Source organism: Protopterus annectens, chromosome 4.part0 (genome assembly GCF_019279795.1).
Source record: "Protopterus annectens isolate FY-2018-M chromosome 4.part0, PAN1.0, whole genome shotgun sequence".
Taxonomy (NCBI): domain Eukaryota; kingdom Metazoa; phylum Chordata; order Ceratodontiformes; family Protopteridae; genus Protopterus; species Protopterus annectens.
Genome location: NC_056733.1, coordinates 864,896,723 through 864,913,031, shown reverse-complemented (window position 1 = coordinate 864,913,031; position 16,309 = coordinate 864,896,723). Strand labels below are relative to the sequence as shown.

The 16,309-nt window shown below is 42.2% G+C and overlaps 1 protein-coding gene across 2 annotated transcripts in view; it reads left to right on the top strand.

Annotated features, from left to right (window-relative positions):
* RNF185 (ring finger protein 185) overlaps nt 1–16,309 on the top strand; it is a 471,432-nt gene that overhangs the window by 37,325 nt on the left and 417,798 nt on the right. For both annotated transcript variants that reach the window (XM_044068822.1, XM_044068823.1), the window contains one exon: nt 15,831–16,045. In XM_044068822.1, coding sequence (XP_043924757.1) covers nt 15,882–16,045 — 164 coding nt within the window. In that variant the 5' untranslated portion in view covers nt 15,831–15,881. The remainder of the gene's footprint in view (nt 1–15,830; nt 16,046–16,309) is intronic.

Here is a 16,309-nt window from a genome sequence, read left to right as displayed (position 1 = left end):
TCATTTCACACGCAGTGGAAGGAGCAACTAGAGTGGCAGGCGCAGGCATAGTCACGAGACGTCATGCCTGGATCTGCCTTTATGTCTTTGCAGACTCCTTTAAGGCTTTTTTTATGGATGCCTCCATCAAGGCCGCTTCATTGTTTGTCCCAAAGGTTAAAGATACGCTGGCGAGGTGCGAACAAGATGGTAAGACCCTGTCTGCCTTTGGTGACCGACACTCCATCCCTCAGTCATTCTACTCCAAAAGTCAGAGGAGCAGGAAGATGTGGCACAGAAAATCACAGGGCTCTTTGGGTGACGCACATGCCGAGTTATCCCCTAAGGGCAGATGGGGAAACTCTCTAATGGAAGATGCCTCTTTTTAAGGCAGGGGATGTCCCCGAAACCGGGGTTCCACAGATTCTTTCTCTGGGCAACCCTACCAGCGCACCTGCAGCGTTGCCCGACTGCTCACCTCTAGAAGCGGTCGGGGTAATTTTTCCTTGTACCCCACTGCCTGGCGAACCATAACCACTGATTCTTGGGTACAACGGATAATATCCAGGGGCTACCGCATTAACCTTCCATCTCTATCCCACTTCACCCAGAAATTTACCCGACGTCCTGCCCAGTCAAAGGGAAGCAGCAGCTCACGAAATCCGAGAGCTGCTACAAAAAAAAGTCATCCAAACGGTCCCCTCCAGACAAGCTAGGATCCGTTTTTTACTCGAGATTCTTTTTAGTGCCAAAAAAGACAGGGGACTGGAGACTGATTCTGGATCTTGACACCCTAAACAAATTTGTAAAGACAGAGAAATTCCAGATGGTCATAGTTCAGTCTGTCCTTCCTCTTTTGGAAGAAGACTATTGGATATGCTCTGTAGTCTTGAAAGCTCGGTAGTAACTGAGTGAAAGCGCTTGTCCTATCTTGTTTTTGGCCATTCTAATAAAGACCTTAGTTTTTTGCTGACTTTGGCTTCCTCGTCTGTGGATTACTACTTTTTCTTGGTTTAGTGCTGACTTGGTCGTTTTTTTAAGCTCTGTAGATCTTAAAGATGTATATTACTATATAAAAGTGGACAAGTGCTCAAGAAGATACCTCCGCTCCTGCATAGGAGCCAGTCACTACCAATTTCGAGCACTGCCCTTCGATCTCTCTACAGCTCCCAGAGTGTTCACCAAATGCATGGCAGTGGTTATTGCTCACTGGCGACTTCAAGGATTCCAGGCGTTTTCATATCTGGATGACTGGCTCCTTACCGCCCCCACCAAGCATCTATTGAAGGAAGCCCTAGATTACACTCTTCTCACAGCTCAGCATCTGGAAATCACTATAAACTGGGAGAAGTCCAATATGACCCCGGCACAATCTTTAGAATTCATCGTTCTGTTGGATATGAGGAATTGCATAGCATCTCTCCCGGAGCACAGACTTCAAAGAATAAGACAACAGGTTCAGCTGCTAATCTGTCACCACAAATATTCTGCTCGGTCCATACTCCAACTCTTGATGTCGATGGCAGCCTCGATCACCATTGTTCCTCTGGCCAGGTTCCACATGAGACTTCTTCAGTTGCTACTTCTCACTCAGTGGTACCCTGTACAACATCCTTTGTCTTTTTAGATAAGTGTAACTCGGACATGTAAGCAAGATTTGCTCTGGTGGATGTCTCCAAATCCCCAACAATGGTCTCACCCCTTCAGCCCCCATCAGCCCAAAGCCATGGTGACCATGGATGCTTCCCTGATGGGATGGGGGGGGGGCTGTGTCAGGGAAACTTGGTCCAAGGCACCTGGTCAGCGACAGAGGCTCATTTGCATATTAGTGTCCTGGAACTGAGGGCGGTGCTATTAGCGTTGCAAGCATTCCACTCGATCCTTCCGTCAGGGACTATTGCATTCCAGTCAGACAACATGTCAGTAGTCTGGTACATCAACAAGCGAGGGGGCACCAGATCTTACCCGTTACGCCAAGAGGCCTTGAGAATATGGCAATGGGCAATAGCTTCCAACTGCTTTCTTATTGCAACACACATTCCCGGGAGCTCCAATGTGATAGCGGACAAACTGAGCAGGTGCATTCTACGATCTCACGAGTGGTCCCCCAATCCTGTGACAGCGTCGAAAATTTTCAACCACTGGGGCCAGCCTTGCTGTGACCTATTCGCTTCCCTAGTCAACTACAAGTGCAGCAGCTACTTTGCCCTGGTCCCCCCCTCTGGGACAGTCACCGAGGGACGCTTTAGCCCACGCTTGGCCCCCTGGTCTGCTTTATGCTTACCCTCTCCCTCTCCTATCCCAATTTTTGAAGAAAGCACGGCAGTTGAAGAGCAAAGTAATCCTCATTGTTCCATATTGGATTGACAAGTTTGGTTCCTCTTCCTCTGGCCTCACCTGCTAGATTGACTGTGGATTCTCAGTCCAACTCTGACATTGGGGTGGGTGAGACCCTGCGGATGGGAGACCAATCTAACAAACCTGAAGCTGACAGCTTGGTTTCTCCACTTCCAATGATTGCCAGGCAGATTAACCTCTCTTCCATGATACACAGTATTCTTATTGCATCTCATAAATCATTCACCAGCTAACCTATCTCAGCAAATGGAAAAGATTTACATTATGGGCAGCAAACAAACAATTGGACCCCTTGCCTGCCCCAGTTTTGGTGGCATTAGATTACTTATCAGATCTCTTTCAATCTGGGGTATCGGCCTCTACTGTTCGTGTTCACTTAGCTGCCATTTCTAATTTCCACATTGGCTTCCAGGACTCTTCTTTCATGTCACACAGACTCTGTAAGACTTTTTTGAAGGGCGTTTTTCACTTAAAACTCTCCCTTTAGAGAACCAGTACAACTTGGGACTTCTCTTTGGTTCTGCAAGCCCTAACAGCACCCCCTTTGAACCTGCATCTTCATGTGGTTTAAAGTACCTCTCTTGGAAAACCTTGTTTCTGGTTGCTGTCACATTGGCCAGACGTCTTGTCTGAACTTCAAGCCTTATGCATCAAATGCCCTTGCCTTATTTTTCATAAGGATAGAGTCTCACTGAGAACTAATTCTTCCTTTTTACCGAAAGTGGTGTCAGAGCGGTCTGTCAGCCAGTCTATTGACCTCCCAGTATTTTTTTCCTAATCATTCTAACAAGGAAGAGTATTGCCTGCATTCCCCAGATGTTCACTAGCACATCCGTTTTTACAGGTAGATTTTGTTCTGTCCAAATAAATCAGAACAATTATTTCTGGCTTTTTCTGGACCAAGACTAGGTCGACCTGTTTATATAAAGTTACATTAGCGTCATGGTTGAGAAATTGCATTACCTTCATCTACAACAAGAACAACATCACCTTGCCTCACAAAGTGAAAGCTCATTCTATAAGGTCTATGGCAACTTCAGCAGCTTTCCATGCTAGGGCTTCCCTCCATGACATTTGCTCAGCTGCGACTTGGGCCAACCCCCATACCTTTATTTTTCATTACAAATTGGATTTGGCCTCCAGAGGAAGAGCTTCTTTTGGTTCAATGGTGCTCAGGAATGTCCTTCCATGAGGGCCGCCCAGGGATACAGGTAGCTGGGGACTCTGTCCCATCATTAAGGAATGAATGAAGATTAACATCAGATAAAGAAGTTATGTTTACCATAACGTTCCATCTGTGTTGTTGATCTTTGTTTGTTCATTACTCCCCACCCTCTGGGATTTCATATGGTCCTTCTTCCATTCTTGTAGGTCTGGTATGACCAGAGGTAGCCTCTACTTTTGTCTCTCAACTTGCAAACTAGATCCGAGGTAACAGGGAGCAGAGCATTGTGGGTAGGATCTTGGCTCAAGAGTTTTTGCCTGACGCGAGCTTGGTATATGGCTTGTTCGTTTGCGAGGATGGAACCAATAACCCATCAGTAATGAATGAACGAAGATCAACAACACAGATGGAACGTTATGTAAGACACAACTTTTTTTCTGCAGTGTTGGGCTGCCTGTTTCATTTCATCAGTATTCAGAAGTGGAGTTGTCTGCAGAGATTGTGACACTGTGACATCGGAAACATTAGGCATTTCTGTCTTTGATTTGTTGGGAGTCCAGCTTCATGTCTAAATACTGTGAAATATGTTGTCAGTTCGTAATGGACAATCAAGTAAGCCTTGTACTTTATCTGCTTTAACTCTGCATCCCCAACTATGTTCCGAGCCTCTGCTGGAGATCTAACACTGGGTGTGCATGTGTGAGTGCCACCCCCCACCCCCGATGCCCATTCTCCAATGACATCATCTAGGATATCTGAGATCATAACAGAACTTGGGTCATCATAAGTGTAGTAAAGGCTTTCTCCCTGTAAGGCGCAGAACGTGCCACCTTTTACTCTGAAAAGTAGTTGGAATTTTACCTCTCCTTGTGTCTGTTCTGTACCTGCAGAGTCACTTGGTTTGCATTCCTACTGCATTAGCCTCTTTCCTTGATCACCTACTTATATGTGGTTAACTCTATTTTTTACTCCTGTGTTGTTGTTTCTCTTCTACTCATTGTTGCCAGTCATATTAATTCCCTGTGCTGGGCGGCATATCTGTCTGTCTGTAACTGGTTTATTGTGCATCATTTACCTGTTTTTTCTTCAGCCTACGGATTTTTACTAGTTATCCTACTAGATTTTACTAGTGCACCTGCACATCGCAGGCTGACTTACAGTATTACTACTATTATTTTTTGTTTTTTTCTTTACCTATCATTCCAATCCACCCAATTAAACTCTTCCAGTCTCTACGCACCCACTTCCCTATTGCCTACCTTCTAGCTGTTATGCCTATACCCATCTTCTCTCCCCTACTTGTATTGCCTTTTCTCCTGATCATATATCTCATCAAACGTTGTTCACTACATATTGTACAATGGTTTTATTGCATAATGCGAATACAAAGTATGTACACGTCTGTATAAATATATTCACTGGCCTCCACTATAAGGCCCATTTGTACCCAGTCGTATGTTCTAATTCTGTGTTCTCCAAATTCTGTATGATATTCCTGTGTACTATGTGTATTCTCACTGTTTTACTGTGCTTAATGCTTGTATTCTCACTATTGTAGTCTACAATTTTATAATGGTGCTCTTGCATTCCAATTTTTTACTTTCTTTATATTTTGTTTTGATTTTCCTGTGTTCTTTGTTTAATAACTGCTACCCTCATGTTAGTACTGTGTTAAATAATTGTATTCTCATTGTTGCATTATTTTCTGTAAATAATTTTGTAGTTGCAAATTTGTACTTGGAGCTTTTCTCCCAGGACCTCTGCTGAAAACTGGCTGTTTAGCCCAGTTGGACCTTCCCAGAAAACCAATGACAAGTAAATTTAAAATAAAATCCTATTATGTATTTCTGTTCTCTGTATTTTTTTTATCATTCCTTACCTTGTAGTTTTATGTTACATAATATTAAAATAGTTTTAAATATGTTTTAAATCAGACCATGAGTTTGTGACCATTTCCTTTAAAACATCACCTCTAAGCAGGTCTGTGTTTTCTCAAAAACCTCCTTCAGTTGCTTGATTACTTTAATTCTGATGTATTTCTCCTTTGAAGGGTCCTGCTGCTAAAGCTGTTGTTTATGCCGTTGACTTCTAATTCCACTTAAGTAGTTGCACTGATAAGGCAGTTCCTGTCCACAACTAATATAATGAGACATTTAAAAATAAACCCAGTGGTGAAATGCCCACATAAAAATGTATAACAGGAGAAGGAAACTGCTTAATGCTTGTAAGAGATTTTGTTCTACCTGCTGTTAAGAGCACACACAAGCAAGTTAATAAAGCTTAAGGGAACCATTAGGAAGTTCAAAGCTGAGCACGAATTTACAGTGGCTGCTAAAACAAAAATAATTGCAAATGTTTTACTATGTCAGGAAGTTAATAACTAGCGCTCAAGAATGTTTGGAGCTAGTTCACAGTAATACTGCATTCTCTGACCCAAAGGAAATTACTAATATCTGAAGTTAGCACATTTAGTATAAATTTTACTCCACCCACCATTACAGCTATTCCGCAGGTTCTCCTGTCCTAGTCACCCCCTCAATCAAACATGTTCTCTCAGCCCTTTCATAGCTAAAAATAGTTCACATAAAAGGTTGGACACTAAGGAGGGAGAAAATGACCTGTATCGATTGGCTAGACAGAGGGACCGAGCTAGTAAAGATGTGCAGCAGGTAAGGGTGATAAAGGATAATGAGGGAAACATACTCACAAGCGAGGAGAGTGTGTTGAGCAGATGGAAAGAGTACTTTGAGGGGCTGATGAATGAAGAGAATGAGAGGGAGAGAAGGTTGGATGATGTAGGGATAGTAAATCATGAAGTACAATGGATTAGCAAGGAGGAAGTAAGGATAGCTATGAAGAGGGTGAAGAATGGAAAGGCTGTTGGTCCAGATGACATACCTGTGGAAGCATGGAGGTGTTTAGGTGAAATGGCAGTGTAGTTTTTAACTAGATTGTTTAATGAAATCTTAGAAAGTGAGAGGATGCCTGAGGAATGGAGAAAAAGTGTTTTGGTACCGATTTTTAAGAATGTATGATATGCAGAGCTGTAGTAACTACAGAGGGATTAAATTGATCAGTCACAGCATGAAGTTATGGGAAAGAGTAGTGGAAACTAGGTTAAGAAGGGATGTGATGATTAGTGATCAGCAGTATGGTTTCATGCCAGGAAAAAAGCACTACAGATGCGATGTTTGCTCTGAGTGTTGATGGAGAAGTACAGAGAAGGTCAGAAGGAGTTGCATTGTGTCTTTGTGGACTTGGAGAAAGCATGTGACAGGGTGCCTAGAGAGGAGTTGTGGTATTGTATGAGGAAGTCGGGAGTGTCAGAGAAGTATGTAAGAGTGGTACAGGATATGTACGAGAGTAGTGTGACAGCGGTGAGGTCAGCGGTGGGAGTGACAGGTGCGTTTAAGGTGGAGGTGGGATTACATCGAGGATCAGCTCTGAGCCCTTTCTTATTTTCAGTGGTGATGGACAAGTTGACAGACAGGAGTCCCTGTGGACTATGATGTTTGCAGATGACATTGTGATCTGTAGTGAGAGTAGGGAACAGGTGGAGGAGACCCTGGAGAGGTGGAGATATGCTCTAGAGAGAAGAGGAGTGAAGGTCAGCAGGACTAAGACAGAATATGTGTGTGAATGAGAGGGAGGATAGAGGAATGGTGAGGATGCAGTGAGTAGAGGTGACGAAGGTGGATGAGTTTAAATACTTGGGATCAACAGTTCAGAGTAATGGTGAATGTGGAAAAGGGGTGCAGAAGAGAGTACAGGCAGGATGGAGTGGGTGGAGAAGTGTGTCAGGAGTGATTTGTGACAGACTAGTACCAGTAAGAGTGAAAGAGAAAGTCTACAAGAGGGTAGTGAGACCAGCTATGTTATATGGGTTGGAGGCAGGGGCATTGACAAAAAGGCAGGAGTCAGAGCTGGACGTGGCAGAGTTAAAGATGTTAAGATTTGCACTGGGTGTGACGAGGGTGGACAGGATTAGGAGTAAGTATATTAGAGAGTCAGCCCAGGTTGGAAGGTTTGGAGACAAAGCCAGAGAGGCAAGATTACGTTGGTTTGGAGATGTACTGAGGAGGGATGCAGAGTATATTGGGAAAAAGATGCTAAGGATGAAGCTGCCATGTAACAGGAAAAGTGGAAGGCCTAAGATAATGTTTATGGATATGGTAAGAGAGGACATGCAGGTGATTTGGTGTGACAGAGCAAGATGCAGAGAACAGGAAGAAATGGAAACAGATGATCTGCTGTGGCGACCCCTAACGGGAGCAGCCGAAAGAAGAATAAGAAGTGTGCCTCGATAATATACCAGGTTACCTGATTATTGGTGTTAAATCTGGCCTATTTGAACCCCTGCTTAACTTCATGAAAACATGCATTGTAATGCCATTACATAAGGATGACCCAACCACAGATCCTAGTAACTGTTCATAGGTTTGTACTGGGCTATCTGCCCGAAGGCATATATTAGCCCAGCCACGTTGTGCGGTATTCACCACCCCTTTAGTAGTTCCCTAGACCCTTGTACTAGCAGCTAGTACCCTTGGCCCCTATCTAGTAGTGCTGTTGGTGTGATCCCCGGTGTGAACTTTCTGTTACCCATCCACTCATCAAGGTTCCTCTTGAGTGATAGTGAGGGGCTCTGTCTTATGTAGATCAGGACCCTGTTCCATAGTAAGGGAAGTCTCTGCGAAGGGAATCTATCCCTCCAGCATGTTCTATTCATTGTTGTGTTGAGGTTTATATCCCTAGAGCATGTAGCTCGAGTAGATTTGGTTTTGCTAAGATGGAGCATGTTCAACAATTCTGGGTTGGACATGGCTCTGTACGCTAGACAGAGATCGCCTCTGAGAAAGCGGTATGCAACAGAGAACAGTCTTAGCTTTTTCAATTGTGCTGCATAGGGCAACTGTTTGAGGCCAGTAATTCTCTTGGTTAGGTACCTCTATGGTCTCTCCAGCTGCTGGAGATGTCTAGCCAGGTACATTCCAATTGGTGCATTGTACTCAATAATGGGTCTGATGAGGGAAGAGTAGAGGGGCACCATTACATCCTTAGATCTTGATGTGAACCCTTTCATGATCAGATGGGTCACATAGAAGGATTTTCTAACCACTTTGGCAACATGGTTATCAAAGGAAAGCTGACTTATCTACTTGGGTCCCTAGATCCCTTATTTCTTCTTCAGATTTCAGGGGGTTCCCTCCTATGTTGTAGTTTGCGGGTACTCTGTTTTTTCCAAAGGGGATTACTATGTATTTTTTTGCATTTAGCTTGAGACCATGGCTTTGACACCATGCATCAGTCTCATTTAGGCCCTTCTGGAGGATCTCCATGTCAGCCGGAGACTCTATTATAGCACCCAGTTTGCAGTCGTCCACAAACTTAGTCAGCCACAGCCCTTCCGTGCTTGCCTGTACTTCTGAGAAGTATATGCCAAACAGGAGGGGCCCCAGGATAGAGCCCTGAGGCACACCACTCGTTACTGGTCTGGATTCGGACATAGATCCCGCTACTCTTACTTTATGGGATCTGTCTGAGAGCCAGTATGCGATCCATCTTGTGACGTAAGGGTTTATGCCCTGGCTGGTGAGCTTATGAATAATACCTGAATGGGGAATGGTGTCAGATGCTTTAGCAAGGTCAAGGTAAGCCGTGTGCACCTCCTTTCCCGTATCTATATAGCCTGAGTAACTGTCTCAAAGAAATCCACCAGGTTCAGGAGGCATGATCTGCCCTTGACGAAGCCAAACTGTGTGGGGTCCAGCGACTGGAGGTTCCCAATCTCTCCATTTATGAGTTCCATAATGTTGAGTTATTATTCTCACTAGCCTCGTATGTAAAGCTATGGAGTGCATTAACTCAACTTAATCTGGACACTGAAAATCTTTTCACCCTCACATATGAGCAGAGAAGGTTAAAAATCTTCTTGGAAAATGGAGAGCAATAAAAATGAATCTAGATCAAAGAAAACCGATATTTCAGATGAGTACATTGCCTCAGTATTTCTACCCAGGTCAAAATTTTTGGTTACTTCCTGGGGAAGAGCTATTTTAAAAAGTAAAGCAAATCATCAGGGATTTTATAGGGATGGGTAAACACGGTGGTAAGTAATAATAGCAGCAGTGGAGGAGGATGGAAGGTTAGGGCATTCTGCAAGTCTGTGGTTTGGGAAATAAATTAAGGATGGTAGATAATGCCTTTCTTTCACCCACGGCAGTTGCATCTGATCCCCTGGAGAGTCCAGGAGTAGCTTTGTCATATCCCTTCCTTCTCTCAGCTCCTCTTCTCCTTCTATTGTCATGTCTTTCCACTGCCTGATAATTGTAGGATGGTGTAGTGCTGCAGTCATGGAAAGGGAAATGAAGTGGGGGGTATGGAGGCAGAAGGCAATTGCAATAGGTAGACGGGGGGGGGGTATGAGGCAAGAAGACTTATGTGGAGATGGGGGAGGGAGGAAACGGCATCAAGTTAAACTTTCTCTCTTGTTATAACTTGGGACCAAACCAAAAACTTGGCAAGAAGTGAGGGAAGAATTTCACTTGGAGAAAGCTTTGGAATGACACCTCCAGGGAATTAGAAGCAAATGTCAGAAGCTATCAAAGGAATGAGATTGACACTCAGAAAATCCGGAATCTGTTCTTGAGATTGAAATGAGGAGTAGACAAGGAAAGGGGGTGAAAGGCTTGTTGAAATTAGGAAGAAAATGTATCCAAGGAGTGGAACAAGGGGAGTGTCAGGAAAAAAATAGTTAAAGATGCTGCATTCTTCCTTCATTATAAGACTACCCATGTATATAACCAAATCCAGCTAGTTCAGAATCTTAGCATTGAAGTGTTTGCATAAATACTTTAATTATTCCTACCAGATTGGCTAAGATGTTCTCAGCGGTGAAAAACATTTGTTGGAGATAAAAGTAGGAAGGGGCATGGTGACCTATTTTCTTGAGGTTATGAAGTGTTAAAGGAGTTCAGAGTAAGATGTGTAATTTTAGTCAGAGAAACAACGTTGCTGAAGATTAGAAATAAAGGAGGCTTGAAGCTACATGCATCCAAAGGGTAGAGCCTGGAAGGGCGGACATGTGTAATGTATAGAGTTGTAAGTAGTTTAGTGTTAATGTGAAGGTATTGAATAAAAACATTACAAAAGTTCAGATTTAACTGAACTGGATAAATGGCAACACAAGAACCAATGACAGTATGACAAGCTTGGGAGTTTATTGTTTCAATGTTGTTTTGAGGTTGTGTTAATAAAGTTGGAAACTAATTAATAAAAAAAAAAAATCTTAGCCCTGGATCCATGTCAGTTTGGCTTTGTTAAAGAATGTCCTGCATCTTTAACCTCATTAATTTCCTTGAAAAAAAAAAAATAAATGAAGCAGTAGATGGTGATTTATGCATTGCACGCAGCATATCTAGACCCGCCAGAGCCTCTGAGTCTATTTCCCATGCAGGCATTTTTGATGGACTTGGAAATATGAATATAAATCTCTGTTTTGTGGTGTATATTTAATTGGTTGTTTCACAGAACCTTTGTGGTTAGAGTAGCAAGTGCCATTTCTGAAAGCAAAAAAGTTACCAGTGGTGTACCACAGGGCTTGTTTTTTGGGCCCTGCTTCTGTTTGACATATATTCTACTGACCCTTAGGATAACATTCCTGGCCTATCATTAACTCAGTTTGGAGACGGCTATAAATTGGGTGATAGTATTGCATCTTCAGTCTACTTACAACTGCTCCAATATAATTGGCGCTATAGAACAGCGATATCAAATTAGATGTAAAAAATGTATCATAGTTCATTTTGATAATCAAAGCAGTTTTGTTTACAGTATAGAAGATACACCTCCCATCTGACACTTTTGGAAGGGATATAGGCACTCTTGTTTAATTCCTTATTTAGACAGTATGTCTCCACAGTAGTTCGTAAAGCCTTTTATCTGGTCTGTGTAATTTTTAAAGGTATCTCCACTATATCCAGAGTAGTCTTAATTCCATTTCTATCTTCTTAGATCCATTATTGTATATAACGCACCTTTTGGCATGTATATGTCGAAACATAAACTGTAGAATCAAATGTAAACTAAGAAACATGGAAGAGCTAAAAACAATAGCGGCTTTATTAACGAATTAGAGCTTTTGCACAGATAGCTGGTGCTTCATCAGACCATCATAGTAAAGATTACAACACATTAAATAGTAAAGACAATTAAACCTTTTATTACCTTTGGTTGATTTGAATGTGATAAGTTAATGAGCTTTAATTGTTTGAAGCACTGGCTGTCTGTGCATAAGCACTTTACCCATTAATAAAGCTGCTATTGTTTTTAGCTCTGCCTTGTTTCTTCCTTTGTGTTTGATTCTACAGTTTAAGTTTTAGTTTGTTGCATAAGGAAGTTCATTCACAGTGGCACTTCTACTTTATTTCGTTTTTCATATGTGTAAACATACACAACTTGAGAAACCTGGGAAGATTCATAACTAAAAGGATCACTGGCCTAAAAAAAATCTTGGTTATCAGGAGAGACCTGCATGCATTTCTCTGCACTCCATCTCTTACGTACTCCACCTTGCAGATTTGTGTCTAGACTTTCAAGTCATAAAAGATCCAACCGTATTTGACCTACTATTTCTTCGCAAAATGAATTGTACTTCAAGTACACAGTTAAAGTAACTACAAATTGCTCCCTGGCTCACTAAAGAAGCCAAACTAAAGATCATCCAAAGAAATAATGCCTGGAACACCTGGTGCTCCTCTAAAGCCCCACAAGATCAACTCAAATTTCAACACTATAAGAATGATACAAAAAATCCATATTACTAGACAAAAAAAAAAAAACTATTTCTGCCATCTACAGCAGAAACACCACAACAAGCCACAGACGTTCTGGGCAGATATTAACAAACTCCTCCACCCAGAGCAATCCACAACTCAAACCCCCTCAGCCCCAACCCAAATATCGCCAGAGTCCATTGCCAACACCTTCAACAGTTTCTTTACTGAAACCATCTATGCCCTTGCTAGAAAACATAAACCCTCTTGGCCTAATGCTGAACCCCCTAAACCCGGTGACAATCTCTCCTTCAGCTTCCAAAAAGTTCTTACTTCACTCATAAGAGCCCTAATTAAAAAACTCAACCAACCACCCTTTCAGCTGACCTCCTTCATGCAGACTACCTGCAAAAAAAGCTGCTGATGTTCTAGCATTCCCTGTCTCTATTTTGATAAACAGAACCATAACTGAAGCCTCTATCTGGAAAATATCACATGTCATACCACTCCACAAAGGAGGCGGCTCCATTGAACTGTCAAACTATAGACCAATAGCTATCCTTTCCCCTCTGGCTAAAATTATGGAAAAGTGTATCCATAAACAACTCTTACACTACCTTGTTCAACATAATCTTCTAGCCAACTCCCAGCATGGATTTAGACCACAATACAGTACCACCACAGCCCTCCTCTCCTTTTCTGTTTGTCTTTTCAGCTTTTCCCGGTTGGGGTCGCCACAGCAGAACTCCCAGTCCACTAATGATTGGCAGTAGATTTTTATGGTGCCAAGTTGCCAGCCCAACGCCCAACCTTCAGCGAAGGCATTCCCATTACTGCATGTCTTTTGGAGGCCACTCGACCGCGGGGAGGATATGCAGACTCCACACAGAAGGCACTCCAGCCAAGAATCTAACAGGCGAACCTCCTTGCTGTGAGGCAACAACGCTACCGCTTTACCACAGTGGCTTCCCCTCCTCTCCTTTTCTAATGTCATAAATTCCAACTGTAACCACAACAAACTGTCTTCTGCTCTGTTTCTCGATCTTTCCAAGGCCTTCGACATGGTTAACCACCAGCTACTCTTAGTTACCCTAAAGAAAATATCCCTAAACAACCGTGCTGTACAATGGTATCAATCTTATCTTAGTGGAAAACAGCAGGCTGTCCTTTGGCAGGACAAACTCTCCGCCCTTCTCCCCGTTACCCTTGGTGTCCCTCAAGGCTCCATATTAGGTTCCCTTCTTTTTTCCCTTTTTATCAATGACCTCCACACTGTAATCCCAGACACAACCTGTATGCAATATGCTGATGAGTCCACCCTGATTTGCTCAGCCTCTACCCCTACAGATCTCCTTAGTTTAACGCAGAAAACCTTTAATACAGTGGAGAACTGGATCTCTAATCAACAGCTGATATTAAACCCCAATAAAACAAAGCTATTGCTCTTCTCCCCTACTCACAAATCCTCTCAACCTTCATTTACTATCACATCTAACAATGGGACCATAATCTCACCAGATATGTATACCATACTCCTGGGTGTTATAATGGACAACAACCTCAAATATGATATGCACGTAAACTAAACCATTAAAACTGTTAAAAGAAAACTTGGCACGCTATACAAAAAAAAAATTTTCTCACCCCTCTAGCTAGGACTGCCATTGCCCGTACCCATCTGCTTTCAATTCTACTCTGCCTCACCAATACTCACCAACTCGAACAAAACTGATCTCAGCAAACTCTCTAGCTGCTGCAATCAAATTGCCAGGTTTGCCACAGGAACTCCCTACAGGACACACCATTGTCAAAACATAAACCTCTTGGGATGGCTCCCCAGGCTAATTCAATATAATCAAATTACTGTAGCATTCAAGGTTATTAACCATCCAGAAAAAACGTGCTCCCTTAAAAACATTATCCATCCCTAAAAAAATGCTGGGCCACTTCGTTCCACTACAAAACTTTTGGTTCAGTCTGGCAAAGCTAACAACCTATCTGGAGAATCTTTGTTAGCAAATTCAGTAGGCAAAACCTGGAATTTGCTCCCATCTGACCTTACTCTGAACCCCTCCCTTAATCAGTTAAAAAAAATCTAACCCAGTATTTTAAAACTCACTGGTTATGTCCTTGCTCTATCTGATTAAAGCCTAATCTACTTCTATATCCCTGCAATTCTTTATTCACAGCGACTTGCCTCTTGCACTAAAAGGTTTGAAAAGAGAAACTGTAACATCTCTGCAGCTACTCCTGTATATAGCTGCACCTATAGGTTTGATAAGAGAAACTGTAACATATTTGTGTATATTTCTGAACATAAACTGTGTTCATAGGCTTGAAATGTGAGACTGTAACTTGTATGTTAATACAATTTGTTTGTGCATATACTGTAACTTGCTTGTCTTTATCTGTAAGTTTGGAGCTTTTCTCCCCAGGCCTTAGCTAAAAATGGACATGTATCCAGTCAGACTATCCCGGTCAACAAATGTGAAATAAAAAAATAATGTCTTCATCAGCAGATAAGTAAGACACATTTCTGTGATAGATTTATTTCACATCATATCGGTCACGTCTGGTACAAATTGCCACTACATGTCAGGCAGATTAGCACCCTTGTGACTTTCAGCCTTCAAGGTAAACCTAGACAATTGGATGGGCAGCCTCAAATTCTCTCCCGCTGTGTCCTGTCTTGCCCACCCACCCCCCCTTTGAGGCTAGAGGAAACTTGTGAATAGTTACTTTTTTTTGGCTAGGCTTGAAGTGATCTGTATAGTGTAGTACTTTATATGTTGGATCATTTCCTTTAGTATTTAATTTTGTCTTTTTCTTTCTTTCTTTTTTTGTGTTAGCTAATTTTTGTCGAATATTTACTGTACGTATTTCATGTCTGCTGTAACCATTAGATATGTTTAGATAGTTATGTAATAGTATTATTTATGCTTTTCATGATTGTGCTTTTCTTATCGGTTCCCACTGAAGATGTCCCTGCCCAGTTGAACTTTCCTGATTGCCAAACAAAATAAATGCTTTGATCACGCCACCTTTGTAATTTACCCGTTGCCACTTTGTTGTACATTGAGTGAAGAAAGGAGAGACTTATCCTCCTCCTATCTTTGTGAGCCTACTTGGCTGGAGGCCTCTGGTACAGTTCCTTTTAATGCGTGTACCATTTAAGATCTGGTTAGGTTTGATCCATAACTACCAGCAGTCCTAGGAACACCAATAAATATAGAATTCTACAGTTTGTCTGCATATCTGGATGCACTGTTAAAAAAAAAACTGTATTCTGCTTCAGTCCTTTTTGGTGGGTTACCCTGACTAGGCTACTCTTGACAGTGATGATTTCTTGCCAGTCAAAATCCTCTGATTGCTGGACTCCTTTTCTGCACAAAAACTCATTTCCAAGACTTGGATCGCTGTCATGCACTGTATTACTTTCTTGACATTGGTTACTTACTGCTTTATAATAATAATTTTTGAGATTTCAGCTTTTTCCCCACAGGTATCTGAGAATATGTATGCTGTCTTACTTGGATAATGGTTGTCATTCTCAGGTAGACGTTGAAGACTGCCATTTCATTCTGACCCGTTGGCACCCAAAGAAGATGGCGAGTGCTGGTGCAGCAGCATCGGCTGAAAGCTCTGGCCCAAGTGGAGCAAGCAGCAGTAGTACAGGTGAAGGGGGCAGTCAGGATAGTACATTTGAGTGTAACATCTGTTTGGACACTGCCAAGGATGCTGTCATCAGTCTCTGTGGCCACCTCTTCTGGTAAGATTTTATTTTTCAGTTTGATAACCAGGAAAGTTAACTCAGCTGCCAACCCATTTTATTAACAACCCAAGTACTATTGCACAAATAGGGAAAAAAATGTATACATTGTGATGATGGTTAGTCCAGTTACATGTAAATGATAGTCTTAATGCACACATGCTAATACAGGTGTTATACAGAAAGCAATAGAGTAAATTTATATGGCAACGGCTACATTTGTGCAATATTACAGCAGAGGCTTTACAGTGTGACGAGTTCCCA